Source organism: Asterias amurensis, chromosome 22 (assembly GCF_032118995.1).
Source record: "Asterias amurensis chromosome 22, ASM3211899v1".
NCBI classification, from domain to species: domain Eukaryota; kingdom Metazoa; phylum Echinodermata; class Asteroidea; order Forcipulatida; family Asteriidae; genus Asterias; species Asterias amurensis.
Window position 1 is genome coordinate 9,320,735 of NC_092669.1, and position 18,978 is coordinate 9,339,712.

The following is an 18,978-nucleotide window of genomic DNA, read 5'->3' on the forward strand; positions in this document are numbered from 1 at the left end:
TAATTTGTTAATTATGTCTTTACCATTAAAGTCATTGTCTTATTTCGTATTATTATAGCTCGTCGGCTGATATCAAATGTAACTTAAATAAAGGCTTCTTATTCTAACTGTAAGCAGGATCATGATCACCTCAGTTTCATGAACAAGATGACGCAGTGGAAGACAGGAGTTGTATGATCTATAGGGGAGACCCCAGCAGGGCCAGGTCATCCGAAGTGGATTGTTCAGTTAGAAATGAGGTTCAATAAATTTAACTTAAAATATGGGCAGTATTAGCCGTGCAAGAATAAGAAAAGCAGCTGTGTTACGGCGGAGTCAGTACCTATGTCTAAAGGGCCACTGTCGATAGATAAACACCAGTTCAAAGTGTATTTTAAAGGACATCCTTCTTTTCTCCACAGGGGGCTATTTTCACTCATGGCACCAAGGAACTTCAAGTTTCCGAAAACTTTGGCCCGTCGTCTTCAAAAGTCGGATTATCGTCAGCCGCAGTAAGTACAAGCATACAACTTATACAGTCGATTCGATATCTTAAAAGCACTACATCATTATTCTGATGGATGAAAACAAAGCAAACTCAGTGTCAACGCTTGAACAGTCTTTTGTGGGCCAAAAATATTAAAAAGAGGGGAGGAGTAGTAAGCTAATAATGCAGCGTTGTTACTTTGTATGATTCAATGTATACATACACAAAATATTAAAAAATATTTAAAACGCGTTCACATTGTTATTGTTTTTAATTTTGTACCTATTATATTTCATTAAAAATTTCCAGACTTTCACAACATTTTTTGAAACAACTATTTCTTTGAGGGACTTGTATTGGAATGAACTTCTCAAAAGATTAAGCTTAAGAATAATACAATATTATAAGGTTTTTAAATTAATACGAATCATATATTAATTTTAACCTAATGTCTACAGGTAAACACACATTAATGGGATCCTTTCAAGATTTGTTTCATATGATGCTAAAACATTTCGTTAAAATAGCTATAGTGTCCGCTAGTCATACGTCCTCCACGAAGGCCGTGTGGACCGTCAAATACTTATAATTTAAAAATGCAAGCTTACAACAATGCAACATTACAGGATTCTACATTTTCCTTACAGATTACAGTACTTGACAGACGTCTTGGTTTTGGAAGCCGTAAAGCATCTTTTTCACAAGACCGACGGTTGCAGTCTTGAGGTCGCTGACGAGAAATGCGAAGAAGATCAGTTGTGAGAGTTTGAGTATCCTCAAAGTGTGTTCTGTGTTGTTTAATCCAAGTAATAATTTTGCAAAAGAAAATTCACTTTTTTTTCTTTTTTTTTTTTCGTTTCAAACATAACAACTCTTATAAAAGTAAACGAGCAGTTCTTTAAAAAACAAACTCGATGCATTGGAATGCCTTAACGGGACCGTCTAACTAGGGTTTTTCCTTTTGATTGTTTTAATTCATCTTAAATGTAGATATATACAGTATAACTAGCCTGTGAACATTTCAATTTAAAAGGTGGTAGCATGTTAAAGGTATCGCCGAAAACCCAGAGTGGTTTAGTGGAAAGCCATATGTGCAAATCAAGAAAAGATCGATATATTTTTGTAACAATGAACCAAATTTGTTCATTTTGTTGAAAACAAAACAACTAATTATGAGAGGTATTTTATTTAATTGAAAGTTTGAAGAAAATGTTGAATTTTGTTAAAACATCTGTTTTTACGATTTAATGATTTACTAACATTCGGCCGACCATGCCAACCAAGGCGGTTTGTTTATCAACAAAAGAAAGGTCTATATAAGGCCGTGTCCGAATTGGCGACTTTGGCTACAGCTACGGCTAGATCAGCGCGTCTGTCAGTGTTGAAGAAAAGCAGACGCGCGCGCCCTAGCCGTAGCTGTAGCCGAAGTCGCCAATTCGGACACGGCCTAACTCTATACCTATATCGGCCGTGCGTACATACGCGCCATAAGCCGTTCAAAAACATTTCAATTTTTTCATGGACGCGCTAAAAAGTCACGTGCTGGTGGCAACGCGCAGAAAATGAACAATGGACGCGCTAAAAGTCACGTGCTGGTGATGATACACATTGGAGATAGGCTAATGGCTGCCCCATGCCAGAACCCGCGCATGCACGCGCGGCCGATGTAGTTGTTTAATTCTATATCTGTGCTCTATACGCCTCTCTTAATATTTATGCATGACGTCATAATTCTTACCAAAAATGAGGCTATGGGCGCAAGTCCCCCATCACTTGCAGTGGCTGCGCCCATCGCCTCGTTTTGGGCTAGTATCATGACGAATCTCATGCATAAACATTAAGAGACGTTATGCACATCATAGAAGACCTTTTCGCAAATACTGGGGCGCGCGCGTAAAGCTTGAAAGTAGGTGCATTGTGGTCTAGCTGGTATCCAAATTTGATCCACATCTATCCCACAATGCACCTCATTCAACAGTCTGCGCTTGCGCATTGGTATTTGCGATAAGGTCTATGACGTAATTTCAGTTTTCAGTAGGGCGCCCTCACCTAGAGGTCAAAAGGAGATTGTTCATTGGCCAATCCTGTGTCTTACAATAAACCAATGAGCCCATAACAGAACATTTAAAGAAGTGCGTATTCACAACTATGAAAAAATTTTAACGAATATATTTTCATCAAGCTAAACTCTTCGAAAATAGACTTTAAGGGTTTTAATAATTTCAGTTGATGTTTAGACTCTTTAAAGCAGGTTAAGTGAGGGGAGTTTTAAATAGGGGAGTGTTTTATTCTTGCAGTCAGTGTGTGTATTGACTGCACGATGTAGTGTGTAACAATAAACCGATAAGCCAAGAGCGTTAACAAAATTTCCGTTGATGTTCAGACACTTTAAAGACGAATTATGGGAGTGTTTTATTCTTGCAGTAAGTATGTGTAATTGACAGTACAATGGGTTCTTTAGGAAAATCGATGAGCCCCAAACGTTTGAGATGACTTTAACTTTGAATAAGTTGACAACTATACATAGGAAAAATATGAAAAAATAATATTTATTAAGCTACATTCTTCATTAATAGATTCTAAAACTTTGAAGAAATTCTACCGGGGTTTAAATACTTTGGGGACGGGTTCTGTGAAGGGTATATTAGTGGGGTCTTTTCATGCAGTTAGCGTGCGTGTTGACTATACGCTGTATTGGCGGTACTAGGAAACCGATGAGCCCCAAACGTTTGAGATGACTTTAACTTTGAATAAGTTGACAACTATACATAGGAAAAATATGAAAAAATAATATTTATTAAGCTACATTCTTCATTAATAGATTCTAAAACTTTGAAGAAATTCTACCGGGGTTTAAATACTTTGGGGACGGGTTCTGTGAAGGGTATATTAGTGGGGTCTTTTCATGCAGTCAGCGTGCGTGTTGACTATACGCTGTATTGGCGGTACTTTGAAATCGATGAGCCCCAAACGTTTGAGATGACTTTAACTTTGAATAAGTTGACAACTATACATAGGAAAAATATGAAAAAATAATATTTATTAAGCAACATTCTTCATTAATAGATTCTAAAACTTTGAAGAAATTCTACCGGGGTTTAAATACTTTGGGGACGGGTTCTGTGAAGGGTATATTAGTGGGGTCTTTTCATGCAGTTAGCGTGCGTGTTGACTATACGCTGTATTGGCGGTACTAGGAAACCGATGAGCCCCAAACGTTTGAGATGACTTTAACTTTGAATAAGTTGACAACTATACATAGGAAAAATATGAAAAAATAATATTTATTAAGCTACATTCTTCATTAATAGATTCTAAAACTTTGAAGAAATTCTACCGGGGTTTAAATACTTTGGGGACGGGTTCTGTGAAGGGTATATTAGTGGGGTCTTTTCATGCAGTTAGCGTGCGTGTTGACTATACGCTGTATTGGCGGTACTAGGAAACCGATGAGCCCCAAACGTTTGAGATGACTTTAACTTTGAATAAGTTGACAACTATACATAGGAAAAATATGAAAAAATAATATTTATTAAGCTACATTCTTCATTAATAGATTCTAAAACTTTGAAGAAATTCTACCGGGGTTTAAATACTTTGGGGACGGGTTCTGTGAAGGGTATATTAGTGGGGTCTTTTCATGCAGTCAGCGTGCGTGTTGACTATACGCTGTATTGGCGGTACTTTGAAATCGATGAGCCCCAAACGTTTGAGATGACTTTAACTTTGAATAAGTTGACAACTATACATAGGAAAAATATGAAAAAATAATATTTATTAAGCAACATTCTTCATTAATAGATTCTAAAACTTTGAAGAAATTCTACCGGGGTTTAAATACTTTGGGGACGGGTTCTGTGAAGGGTATATTAGTGGGGTCTTTTCATGCAGTTAGCGTGCGTGTTGACTATACGCTGTATTGGCGGTACTAGGAAACCGATGAGCCCCAAACGTTTGAGATGACTTTAACTTTGAATAAGTTGACAACTATACATAGGAAAAATATGAAAAAATAATATTTATTAAGCTACATTCTTCATTAATAGATTCTAAAACTTTGAAGAAATTCTACCGGGGTTTAAATACTTTGGGGACGGGTTCTGTGAAGGGTATATTAGTGGGGTCTTTTCATGCAGTTAGCGTGCGTGTTGACTATACGCTGTATTGGCGGTACTAGGAAACCGATGAGCCCCAAACGTTTGAGATGACTTTAACTTTGAATAAGTTGACAACTATACATAGGAAAAATATGAAAAAATAATATTTATTAAGCTACATTCTTCATTAATAGATTCTAAAACTTTGAAGAAATTCTACCGGGGTTTAAATACTTTGGGGACGGGTTCTGTGAAGGGTATATTAGTGGGGTCTTTTCATGCAGTCAGCGTGCGTGTTGACTATACGCTGTATTGGCGGTACTTTGAAATCGATGAGCCCCAAACGTTTGAGATGACTTTAACTTTGAATAAGTTGACAACTATACATAGGAAAAATATGAAAAAATAATATTTATTAAGCAACATTCTTCATTAATAGATTCTAAAACTTTGAAGAAATTCTACCGGGGTTTAAATACTTTGGGGACGGGTTCTGTGAAGGGTATATTAGTGGGGTCTTTTCATGCAGTTAGCGTGCGTGTTGACTATACGCTGTATTGGCGGTACTAGGAAACCGATGAGCCCCAAACGTTTGAGATGACTTTAACTTTGAATAAGTTGACAACTATACATAGGAAAAATATGAAAAAATAATATTTATTAAGCTACATTCTTCATTAATAGATTCTAAAACTTTGAAGAAATTCTACCGGGGTTTAAATACTTTGGGGACGGGTTCTGTGAAGGGTATATTAGTGGGGTCTTTTCATGCAGTTAGCGTGCGTGTTGACTATACGCTGTATTGGCGGTACTAGGAAACCGATGAGCCCCAAACGTTTGAGATGACTTTAACTTTGAATAAGTTGACAACTATACATAGGAAAAATATGAAAAAATAATATTTATTAAGCTACATTCTTCATTAATAGATTCTAAAACTTTGAAGAAATTCTACCGGGGTTTAAATACTTTGGGGACGGGTTCTGTGAAGGGTATATTAGTGGGGTCTTTTCATGCAGTCAGCGTGCGTGTTGACTATACGCTGTATTGGCGGTACTTTGAAATCGATGAGCCCCAAACGTTTGAGATGACTTTAACTTTGAATAAGTTGACAACTATACATAGGAAAAATATGAAAAAATAATATTTATTAAGCAACATTCTTCATTAATAGATTCTAAAACTTTGAAGAAATTCTACCGGGGTTTAAATACTTTGGGGACGGGTTCTGTGAAGGGTATATTAGTGGGGTCTTTTCATGCAGTTAGCGTGCGTGTTGACTATACGCTGTATTGGCGGTACTAGGAAACCGATGAGCCCCAAACGTTTGAGATGACTTTAACTTTGAATAAGTTGACAACTATACATAGGAAAAATATGAAAAAATAATATTTATTAAGCTACATTCTTCATTAATAGATTCTAAAACTTTGAAGAAATTCTACCGGGGTTTAAATACTTTGGGGACGGGTTCTGTGAAGGGTATATTAGTGGGGTCTTTTCATGCAGTTAGCGTGCGTGTTGACTATACGCTGTATTGGCGGTACTAGGAAACCGATGAGCCCCAAACGTTTGAGATGACTTTAACTTTGAATAAGTTGACAACTATACATAGGAAAAATATGAAAAAATAATATTTATTAAGCTACATTCTTCATTAATAGATTCTAAAACTTTGAAGAAATTCTACCGGGGTTTAAATACTTTGGGGACGGGTTCTGTGAAGGGTATATTAGTGGGGTCTTTTCATGCAGTCAGCGTGCGTGTTGACTATACGCTGTATTGGCGGTACTTTGAAATCGATGAGCCCCAAACGTTTGAGATGACTTTAACTTTGAATAAGTTGACAACTATACATAGGAAAAATATGAAAAAATAATATTTATTAAGCAACATTCTTCATTAATAGATTCTAAAACTTTGAAGAAATTCTACCGGGGTTTAAATACTTTGGGGACGGGTTCTGTGAAGGGTATATTAGTGGGGTCTTTTCATGCAGTTAGCGTGCGTGTTGACTATACGCTGTATTGGCGGTACTAGGAAACCGATGAGCCCCAAACGTTTGAGATGACTTTAACTTTGAATAAGTTGACAACTATACATAGGAAAAATATGAAAAAATAATATTTATTAAGCTACATTCTTCATTAATAGATTCTAAAACTTTGAAGAAATTCTACCGGGGTTTAAATACTTTGGGGACGGGTTCTGTGAAGGGTATATTAGTGGGGTCTTTTCATGCAGTTAGCGTGCGTGTTGACTATACGCTGTATTGGCGGTACTAGGAAACCGATGAGCCCCAAACGTTTGAGATGACTTTAACTTTGAATAAGTTGACAACTATACATAGGAAAAATATGAAAAAATAATATTTATTAAGCTACATTCTTCATTAATAGATTCTAAAACTTTGAAGAAATTCTACCGGGGTTTAAATACTTTGGGGACGGGTTCTGTGAAGGGTATATTAGTGGGGTCTTTTCATGCAGTCAGCGTGCGTGTTGACTATACGCTGTATTGGCGGTACTTTGAAATCGATGAGCCCCAAACGTTTGAGATGACTTTAACTTTGAATAAGTTGACAACTATACATAGGAAAAATATGAAAAAATATTATTTATTAAGCTACATTCTTCATTAATAGATTCTAAAACTTTGAAGAAATTCTACCGGGGTTTAAATACTTTGGGGACGGGTTCTGTGAAGGGTATATTAGTGGGGTCTTTTCATGCAGTTAGCGTGCGTGTTGACTATATACGCTGTATTGGCGGTACTAGGAAACCGATGAGCCCCAAACGTTTGAGATGACTTTAACTTTGAATAAGTTGACAACTATACATAGGAAAAATATGAAAAAATAATATTTATTAAGCTACATTCTTCATTAATAGATTCTAAAACTTTGAAGAAATTCTACCGGGGTTTAAATACTTTGGGGACGGGTTCTGTGAAGGGTATATTAGTGGGGTCTTTTCATGCAGTCAGCGTGCGTGTTGACTATACGCTGTATTGGCGGTACTTTGAAATCGATGAGCCCCAAACGTTTGAGATGACTTTAACTTTGAATAAGTTGACAACTATACATAGGAAAAATATGAAAAAATAATATTTATTAAGCAACATTCTTCATTAATAGATTCTAAAACTTTGAAGAAATTCTACCGGGGTTTAAATACTTTGGGGACGGGTTCTGTGAAGGGTATATTAGTGGGGTCTTTTCATGCAGTTAGCGTGCGTGTTGACTATACGCTGTATTGGCGGTACTAGGAAACCGATGAGCCCCAAACGTTTGAGATGACTTTAACTTTGAATAAGTTGACAACTATACATAGGAAAAATATGAAAAAATAATATTTATTAAGCTACATTCTTCATTAATAGATTCTAAAACTTTGAAGAAATTCTACCGGGGTTTAAATACTTTGGGGACGGGTTCTGTGAAGGGTATATTAGTGGGGTCTTTTCATGCAGTCAGCGTGCGTGTTGACTATACGCTGTATTGGCGGTACTTTGAAATCGATGAGCCCCAAACGTTTGAGATGACTTTAACTTTGAATAAGTTGACAACTATACATAGGAAAAATATGAAAAAATAATATTTATTAAGCTACATTCTTCATTAATAGATTCTAAAACTTTGAAGAAATTCTACCGGGGTTTAAATACTTTGGGGACGGGTTCTGTGAAGGGTATATTAGTGGGGTCTTTTCATGCAGTTAGCGTGCGTGTTGACTATACGCTGTATTGGCGGTACTAGGAAACCGATGAGCCCCAAACGTTTGAGATGACTTTAACTTTGAATAAGTTGACAACTATACATAGGAAAAATATGAAAAAATAATATTTATTAAGCTACATTCTTCATTAATAGATTCTAAAACTTTGAAGAAATTCTACCGGGGTTTAAATACTTTGGGGACGGGTTCTGTGAAGGGTATATTAGTGGGGTCTTTTCATGCAGTCAGCGTGCGTGTTGACTATACGCTGTATTGGCGGTACTTTGAAATCGATGAGCCCCAAACGTTTGAGATGACTTTAACTTTGAATAAGTTGACAACTATACATAGGAAAAATATGAAAAAATATTATTTATTAAGCTACATTCTTCATTAATAGATTCTAAAACTTTGAAGAAATTCTACCGGGGTTTAAATACTTTGGGGACGGGTTCTGTGAAGGGTATATTAGTGGGGTCTTTTCATGCAGTTAGCGTGCGTGTTGACTATATACGCTGTATTGGCGGTACTAGGAAACCGATGAGCCCCAAACGTTTGAGATGACTTTAACTTTGAATAAGTTGACAACTATACATAGGAAAAATATGAAAAAATAATATTTATTAAGCTACATTCTTCATTAATAGATTCTAAAACTTTGAAGAAATTCTACCGGGGTTTAAATACTTTGGGGACGGGTTCTGTGAAGGGTATATTAGTGGGGTCTTTTCATGCAGTCAGCGTGCGTGTTGACTATACGCTGTATTGTGTACACGGCCAATCGTGGGAAGTGTGAGGACTGTTGCTGCCAGTTTAGTGTAGCCTTATTACTTCGGATACTAATTGTGTGTACCAATGAACCCCAAACGTTTGAGAATAAGTGTCAACCGTAACTCTTCACACGTGTTCATGGTGTTCATGGTGTTGTAACTCACTACTCAGTCTCTCACTCAGTCTCATTAGATCACTGGTATCACCACTCACACACATACACACCGACGGATCGACGGGATATAGTGAGTTGTTGTCGAGTGATATGCTTTGTTTTGAATGTTTTTCAAAACATTATTTAAAACTTTAAATTTTACTTTTTATTTTAGGAGGGTCACGACAACTCACGACAACAATTATTAAATGCACTTTATTAACAGAACATTTGAACATAATTCAACCGGTAAATATATGCACAAGAGTCATATGCACCCAAATCACTTTCAAACTGTTGAAAAAATTGTATTTTTAAGTGTACAAAAAGTGTTTCTTACCCCGAATTTAGGGGTGATACAATATGCAAGATGATTATTTACCATTTTATGTGCCTCTCCTCATACATGTAGTCCCCATAGAGTTTAAAAAAATATTATATTTAAATCTTCCCTTTTATAATTATTGAATTCCAGAGTGTCGTCTTAGTAAGTTAGTTACTAACAAGAAAGAAAAAAAAACAGCAGCTAAAACCAAAAAGAAAAAAATACAACTCAGCCCTCAGAAATTACCCATGCCCCCTGCGGTGTAATAGAAGCGTCCTAGTACGTCGAAAGACACATGGCAAATATTTCCGTTTGCTACTAAATTCGGGGTAAAAAACACCTTTTTTACAGTTAAAAGAACAACATTTTCAACAGTTTAAAAGTGATTTAGATGCATATGGTCAATGATGGTATACGGTACCCAAGTCAACACATGCCTACTAAGTCAACTCGTACCCGAGTTGACTTAGTTGACTTTACTTTACCTCAATATGATATCCCTTTTTGAATTTTGTAAAAGTTTGTGAAAAATATACTTAACCGTTGACTTATGTTCAAATAGTCTTTTGAAGTGCATTTAAAATTTGTTGTCGTGAGTTTTGTCGTGAGGGGTCGTGAGATGTCGGTATTTAATTAAGTGCGACCATAAAAAAGTGGGGGCAAAAAGTTATCCTTAAAAAAAAATAGATAATTATATATCTGAATCTGGGCCCAATTTCATGGCCCTGGTTACTACTGTCCTAGTAGAATTATGAGGTTCGTTGACCTGCTTACCATGATCTTAATGATCATAAGGGTCCTACTATAACGCCGACAACAAGCCAACAATGCCGAAAACAAGTCCAGAGTGGCGACAACACGCCGACAACAAATTTCAACAAATACCTCAACAACTGCAAATTAACCATTATTAGAACTATGTGTGCTTTGTAATATAGACAGAAATGTACAATAGAAAAATTTGTCACATCACCGGGCATTGCGGCACGCAGTAGTCACAGTCTCAGATGTCCGGCGTGCCAAGCTTTCCAGGATGACCTAGCATGCTGTGGGGTCAGGAGTCTCCTGTGCTCTGCTATTACCACCGCGAATAAATGTTCCAGACCTCTTTTGTTATCTTACGAGATGGTTTTTCGACTTGCAACCCTCTTTTGGCTTACAGATGAACCTCAAATACTTCATTATGTGATTACTTTTTTTCGCAATACTGTCGTAGACGCTCCACTCGTTCACCACACAAATTACTTGTGGACGCCGCCATGACAGCTACGAGCTCGAGCAAAACAGTCCACTCAGCACGGCACTAAAACCGACTACTTTTGCTTGCTGTGCGCAGGTATGGCATGATGCAATACTATCGTATTTGGTAATCCGGATCTTTTACCATGCCGGACATCTGAGATTGCCACACCGGCAAGACGGATAATTAGCGATTATAACAGTACACAATAGAGGGCGGGCGTCATGTAAAGATCTTCTGCTGCTGCTAGTGCTACACTGTGTACTGGTTTAGGTTAAAAATTCAGATATGGTAGTTCTAATGAATCCTTCCTTGGTTTACACGGTTTATTTGCTGTATTTTTCAGGTACATGTATGTGAAACTTGTTGTAGGCACGCTGGACTTGTTGTCAAATGTCGGTAACGTTTGTGTGTTGTCGGTTTTCACGTTTTAGTTTTAGTAGGACCAGGACTAATGCAATTTTTTTTAAACATCACAAGCTTTGGGTGAAAGTCCCATGATTTTTAAGAGTGAACTTTTAAAACTATATCAACCATCTTGCCAACTTGCTCATTGATTATCAAATTTCTAGAAACTAGAGGTGTAATATTTTGGGCCTCCATAACGCTACTCCTAGAACTATGTGGTTCGTTCCGCTATCTTCTCCACGAACCTCTAGGATGTAATCATCCTCAAAACACAACCGATGCGTTTTGCCATTTCTTTTTGCATTCAAATCTTAAAAAAAAAAAATTATTGCCAAAATTAGGCTCTGTGTGTTTTTTGAACTCTCATTGAGCTTGAGGTGGATCGAGAAAATCCGCTCCGCAAACTCAAAAATTCTTAAAAAGTTATAAATTCTTACTACAAAATTCAGATCCCAACCACACCGTTTTACTGTTACAACAATTATGTACAAGGATGTGTAGAGTGGCGATCTGTGATTTGTATACCAAACAAGCCCCTCCAGCAGGGAACAGCGCAGCTCACACAGGGTACCAGTCAGTACACTTTTTGCAAATGCAGCAAACAGTCGTAGGAGAGACAATAGTGGAACAAACCTCATAGTTCTAGGACTAGGTAAGACCTATAATGTTTCCTTAAAAGAGAAATGCACTTATTCTTCTGAACTTTCATTTCAGTAAGAATGGTTCGTAAAAAGATTGACAATCGCATCCGTGTGCTGATAGAGAATGGAGTAACTCTTGGCCATCGATCGATGTTTGTTGTTGTTGGAGACCATGGCAAGGACCAGGTAGGTGTAGGTCTCTAATCCCATCGGCTTTGTGCATCAAAGTGAAAAAAATAACAATAATATTGACATTTGAGGCTTGTCATTCTAGAGCGATCAAGCGCACTGGATTCAATCTCTGGTGTTTCTGATCAGCAGAGTGTGGGTTCAAGTCCTGGGCCCAATTTCATGGCTCTGCTTACCTCCAAATTCTGCGCTTACGATCACCAATTTCCCGCAAGCGACGAATTTCTGCGCTAGCCTTGTAAGCATAGAATGCCTAGTAACGTGGAGTACGCACACGCAGAAGCAAAAATTCGCCAATAACCCGTGAAATACGCTTGCCGTAAGCACAGAATTCCCTGCTTCCGTAAGCGCCGATTCTGTGCTTACGGTAAGCAGAGCCATGAAATTGGGCACTGGTCATGACACTTGTCTCCTAGTTAAATAATCAAGAAACTCAACTATGATTGATTTGTGTCCGTTTGGGATGTAAAGCCGTTGGACCATGAAATGTGTAACACACATTAAAGAACCCAGTGCACTTATCGTAAAGAGAAGTCAAAACTTTTGGTTGTTATGTGTAAACCACTTTTAGGGAATGTTTTAATCCATCACTTGTAGTTTGAGACAAGTTTACAAGTACATTATGAAGAAATTTATAATAAGATAACAAGATTCATCTACAATTATCTTTAAAATGAGTTTAATGCCATAATTACCATGATTATTGTTGATACAACTTTTTTGCACTGACTATGTATATACATACACTTCGTTTAAGATTGGTCAATATGTCGCGTAGAGTGTTGAAAATACTTTTGTTTGTACTAACCTGGACCCCATGGAGGTAGTGGGAAAGATATGACTCTGTTGCTGGAACCACATTAACGCATTAATCCCATCATTTATTGTTAATGACCAGAACATTATCTTATTACATGTTTTATTCACTTTTTGGACAAGATATTAACTTGTACAGTTTATTTGTACAGAAATACATCACCTTTTGTACATATATTGACTCAATTTAATCGAAAATGTGACATACTACACTTTTATTGGTAATTGTCAAAGACCAGTATTGTGTATCTCAACATGCATACACGTAAAATAACAAATCTGTGAAAATGTTGTCTCATTTGGTCGTCGAAATTGCCAGAGAACAATGAAAGAAAAAACACCCTTGTTGGACAAATTTGTGTGCTTTCAGATGCCTAAAAAGGCTTCAGGCCTGAAGTCTTTTAACGCTTGAGTCGGAAATTACCTTGTTATCAAACACTAGGGTACTTCAGAGGGAGCCGTTTCTCACAATATTTTATACTATCAATAGCTCTCCATTGCTCCCTACCAAGTAGGTTGTTATGATAACAATTATTTTGAGTAATAACCAATAGTGTCCATTGCCTTTAGGAATGTCATGATTGGATGGTTGATGTAACAATGAATTGTGTTTAATTTACATGCAGGTTGTGATCCTTCATCACATGTTATCCAAAGCTGTGGTGAAGGCTAGACCCTCAGTTCTCTGGTGCTACAAGAAAGAACTAGGCTTCAGTAGGTAAGTACAACGATCACTGCTGTTAAACAATAGGGTACTCCATGTAGTTGTAACACAACATAAGTTATCACACAAGCTCGAGTTGGATACGAAAAAATATAGCGCTTCTGCGTCCCATGGAAGCAGACGCGCTATTATTTGTTCACATTCCACGAGCGCGCATGTTATAACAAATTTATCTTCCAGTTTCATGTACGTCAACGCGCAAAGTTTCAAATTTCAGAACATTATTTTGCGACAAAGTTTCAAATTTCAGAACATTATTTTGCGACGAAGCGAACAAAGTTTAGAATGTAATTTTTGCACTGTCTGTACATGGAGCGTGACGCATTGACATTCACAATACACACTGTGTAATAGAAACAGAGGAAGTAGGATATAAAACAGAGGAAGTAGTATATGTTTTTATCCCCCTAGTAGTTCTAGGTGGGTTTGCGCGTACTGGAAGATAAAACATAATGTCCACAGATTTACATTAAACTTACTTGGTGTGTGTGAAGATAATGATGGTACATAAACATGTACATAGAAAGCATCCCTTAAAATATTACTTGCTGAGGTGCTGTAGTTTTTAAGAAATGAGTAAAACAAGTCACAAAATAATTTTCGTCGCAGTGAGTCAAAAATTATTTTTGTATGTAAAAACGTATTAACCGTAAAATACCATAACTGGTTAATACGTATTTACATGTTAAAACTGAGGCTAAATAGTTCCATTGAGCATGTTGAGTGATTGCCAAATGTATACCTTCCCTTTGATACAGCCATCGTAAGAAGCGCATGAAGCATCTACAGAAGAAACTGAAGAGTGGTACCATAGATGTAAATGAAGATGACCCTTTTGAATTATTCATTGCCGCTACTAACATCAGATACTGTTACTACTCAGAGACCCATAAGATCCTAGGAAACACATATGGCATGTGTGTACTACAGGTAATATAATGTTTAAAGGAACACGTTGCTTTGGATCGGTCGAGTTGGTCTTTGAAAAGCGTTTGTAACCGTTTTTTATAAAATGCATATGGGTAGAAAGATGTTGTAAAAGTAGAATACAATGATCCACACAAACATGCCTCGAAATTGCGTGGTTTTCGTTTTACCTTGTCGACTAACACGTCGGCCATTTATGGGGGTCAAAATTTTGACTCCCATAAATGGCCGACCATGTTAGTTCGCACAGTAGAAGGAAAACCACGCAATTTCGAGGCAAACTTGTGTGGATCATTGTATTCTACTTTTAAAACATCTTTCCAACCATATGCATTATATAAAAAACGGTTACAAACGCTTTTGTTTTGACCAACTCGTCCGATCCAAGGCAACGTGTTCCTTTAAACCTTGATGATGGGCAATGAGATTTAGTATCAATGCAGTAACAGTCACCAGTAGTTTGTTTATTTACTTGACCTTTGACCTTTGACCTTGACATAAAGTATGGAGTGCCTAGTGTATTACCTGTTCTGCTGCATGAACACATGGAGCAAGTTCGAGTGAGGCACTTTAGTCGACCATTGGTTGATTTTGCCTGGTACCCAGGATGTATTGAATGCATAGGTAACCAGGCAAAATCAACCAATGGTCACCTATAGTGCCTCACTCGAACTTGCTCTCTGTGTTAAGATCAATATCTCAAGATATGATCCATGTGGAGAAGTCTCAATAGATGAAATGATTCATAACATGACATTAGCGACCAATGCCTCCATTGCCCTTGAACCTGGTCGAATTGCCCTTGGTCTTGGCCCCCATTACCCTTGAACCTGGTCGAATTGCCTTTGGTCTTGGCCCCCATTGCCCTTGAACCTGGTCGAATTGCCTTTGGTCTTGGCCCCCATTGCCCTTGAACCTGGTCGAATTGCCTTTGGTCTTGGCCCCCATTGCCCTTGAACCTGGTCGAATTGCCCTTGGTCTTGGCCCCCATTACCCTTGAACCTGGTCGAATTGCCCTGGGTCATGGCCTCCCATTGCCTTTGAACCTGGTCAAAGTGCCCTTGGTCCTAGCTTACATTGCCCTTGGTCCTAGCGTACATTGCCCTTGGTCTTGGCCTCTGCTGGCCCTGGTCTTGGCCTCCATTGCCCTTGGTCTTGGCCTCCATTGCCCTTGAACCTGGTCGAATTGCCTTTGGTCTTGGCCCCCATTGCCCTTGAACCTGGTCGAAATTGCCTTTGGTCTTGGCCCCCATTGCCCTTGAACCTGGTCGAATTGCCCTTGGTCTTGGCCCCCATTACCCTTGAACCTGGTCAATGTGCCCTTGGTCCTAGCTTACATTGCCCTTGGTCCTAGCGTACATTGCCCTTGGTCTTGGCCTCTGCTGGCCCTGGTCTTGGCCTCCATTGCCCTTGGTCTTGGCCTCCATTGCCCTTGAACCTGGTCGAATTGCCTTTGGTCTTGGCCCCCATTGCCCTTGAACCTGGTCGAATTGCCCTTGGTCTTGGCCCCCATTACCCTTGAACCTGGTCGAATTGCCCTGGGTCATGGCCTCCCATTGCCTTTGAACCTGGTCAAAGTGCCCTTGGTCCTAGCTTACATTGCCCTTGGTCCTAGCGTACATTGCCCTTGGTCTTGGCCTCTGCTGGCCCTGGTCTTGGCCTCCATTGCCCTTGGTCTTGGCCTCCATTGCCCTTGAACCTGGTCGAATTGCCTTTGGTCTTGGCCCCCATTGCCCTTGAACCTGGTCGAATTGCCCTTGGTCTTGGCCCCCATTACCCTTGAACCTGGTCAAAGTGCCCTTGGTCCTAGCTTACATTGCCCTTGGTCCTAGCGTACATTGCCCTTGGTCTTGGCCTCTGCTGGCCCTGGTCTTGGCATCCATTGCCCTTGGTCTTGGCCTCCATTGCCCTTGAACCTGGTCGAATTGCCCTTGGTCTTGGCCCCCATTGCCCTTGAACCTGGTCGAATTGCCCTTGGTCTTGGCCCCCATTACCCTTGAACCTGGTCAAAGTGCCCTTGGTCCTAGCTTACATTGCCCTTGGTCCTAGCGTACATTGCCCTTGGTCTTGGCCTCTGCTGGCCCTGGTCTTGGCATCCATTGCCCTTGGTCTAGGCCTCCATTGCCCTTAGTCCTAGCGTACATTGCCCTTGGTGTTGGCGACCATTGCCCTTGGTCTTGGCCTCTGCTGGCCCTTGTTCTTGGCCTTTGATGCTTTTGGTTTTGGCCTCCATTGCCCTTGGTCTTGGCCTCTGCTGGCCCTTGTTCTTGGCCTTTGATGCTTTTGGTTTTGGCCTCCATTGCCCTTGTTCTTTGCCTCCATTGCCCTTAGTCTTGGCCTCTGCTGGCCTTGGTCTTGGCCTCCATTGCACTTGGTCTTGGCCTCTGCTGGCCCTGGTCTTGGCCACCATTGCACTTGGTCTTGGCCTCCATTGCCCTTGGTCTTGGCCTCTGCTGGCCCTGGTCTTGGCCTCCATTGCCCTTGGTCTTGGCCTCTGCTGGCCCTGGTCTTGGCCTCTGCTGGCCCTGGTCTTGGCCTCCATTGCTCTTGGTTTTGGCCTCCATTGCCCCTGGTCTTGGCCACCATTGCCCTTAGTCTTGGCCTCTGCTGGCCCTGGTCTTGGCCTTTGATGCTTTTGGTTGTGGCCTCCATTGCCCCTTCCACCATCTCTTCAGATTTTCCAGGGACTTTTGAAGACTCAAATTGGTTGAATTTTTCCTTTCTAACAACTGCTTTATGTATATCATACAGTACTGATATCATGCATATATTTTCATTATCATATCTTTTGTGTTGCCTATAGAGGCTACTGCATTATGGGCCATATAAATGTCTTCTTAAATTACTATTGTTATTGATCTAAGCGTCAGGCAAGAATAGGCTATCACTATTCTCCTTCATTCCTCATTCAGCGAACATTACCAAAAAATGAGTCAACTTGGAGGCTAAAAGGGCCAACATTTCCTCCATTTGGAGACTTAAACCAAGTCAATGCTCTCTGTAGACGTTTCTTACATTGTATGATAAAAATAATTGTGTTCTTTTCATGTAGGATTTTGAAGCTATGACCCCTAACCTGTTGGCCCGTACCATTGAGACAGTAGAGGGGGGTGGGATTGTAGTAATTCTTCTACGTAGTATGTCATCTCTGAAGCAGCTGTATACACTATCCATGGATGTACATTCACGCTATCGCACTGAGGCTCATCAAGATGTAGTGGGCAGATTTAATGAAAGGTAAATGAAGAATCCAACACTGAGGGAGGCATTGCAAGAAAGCTCAATGGGAGACTTTAAGACAGTCCTTTTTCACATTACTGCACGTGCTCAGACCTACATTATGCGCACAATACTTAGCACTTTCTGCGCCTTGAGCACCCAGTTGGATATGTGCGCATTACAAGTCTTATTATTATTATCACTATGAGGCACGCACGCTCAGAGCCACAAAAAAAAAAGACTGCAACGTCTGCTGCTGCCGCCAGTGTCTCAAAAGTCTCATATTAAAGGCACTGGACATGTTTGGTAATTGTCAAACACTAGTAGTATCCTCACTTGGTGTATCACAACATGCATAAAATAACAAAATCTGGGAAATTTGGGGCTCAATTGGTCATTGAATTCACAAAAGAAACAAGACCAAAAAAAAACCCATTATTGAATTACTTATTGTGCTTTTAGATGCATAATAAAAGGCTTCAGCTGAAGTCTTATTAATTAAGTGAGAAATTAATTACCTCTTTCTCAAAGCCACACGCTACACAACAGGAAACATCTGAGCTTAGGACGCTGATGCTGGACCGGGATGCATGGAAGACGACCATCAGAGTTTCCCGAGAAGGCGTCGGCTAAAGACATCCTCTCGCTCAACTGACTGAACTTTCTCACAATCTTTTACACTAATGTATCAACAGCTGAGGTTGAGTCATGATACTCTGAGCAATGAACTCTCTTGGTCGTCAGGGGTCAATATCACAAAGAGTTAGGACTAGTCCTAACTTGGGACTAGTCCTAGGAGATATTAAAAGCTTAAGGCTAGTCCTAAGTTAGGACGAGTAACTCGTCGAGGACGAGTAACTCGTTAGGACGAGTAACTCGTCCTAACTCGAGATAAGACTTGTCTTAACTCTTTGTGAAATCCACCCCAGGGTTAAACTTGGAAAATTATTGTGTTAAAGTTTTATGTACATTTGATGATATGACTGCAGGTTTCTGCTGTCTCTAGCTACATGTAAGCGTTGTATGGTCATAGATGACAAGCTGAGTATTCTACCTCTATCATCACACATCCTAGCCATCAAACCAGTGCCTCCAAAAACAATGGTAAGTCAAACTATAGACCTTTTTCATGCTGCCTCCATCTTGGTCATGTTCCTGGTATCGAATAACAATTAAGAATGCTAAAAATCATTTTGCAAACAGGAACCAGACTATTTTGTTCTTCCAGCCTCGGTTTGGTAACATTGATATCAATTGGAGAAATTCAAAATGGCTGCACCATGAT

At 39.4% G+C, this 18,978-nt stretch overlaps 1 protein-coding gene across 3 annotated transcripts in view; it reads left to right on the plus strand.

Annotated features, from left to right (window-relative positions):
* The first annotated feature begins 9,165 nt into the window (after window positions 1-9,165).
* LOC139953560 (RNA cytidine acetyltransferase-like) overlaps window positions 9,166-18,978 on the plus strand; it is a 31,457-nt gene continuing 21,644 nt past the window's right edge. For all 3 annotated transcript variants that reach the window (XM_071953002.1, XM_071953003.1, XM_071953001.1), the window contains exons 1-6: window positions 9,166-9,295; window positions 11,892-12,004; window positions 13,450-13,541; window positions 14,306-14,477; window positions 17,527-17,711; window positions 18,683-18,797. In XM_071953002.1, coding sequence (XP_071809103.1) covers window positions 11,897-12,004; window positions 13,450-13,541; window positions 14,306-14,477; window positions 17,527-17,711; window positions 18,683-18,797 — 672 coding nt within the window. In that variant the 5' untranslated portion in view covers window positions 9,166-9,295; window positions 11,892-11,896. The remainder of the gene's footprint in view (window positions 9,296-11,891; window positions 12,005-13,449; window positions 13,542-14,305; window positions 14,478-17,526; window positions 17,712-18,682; window positions 18,798-18,978) is intronic.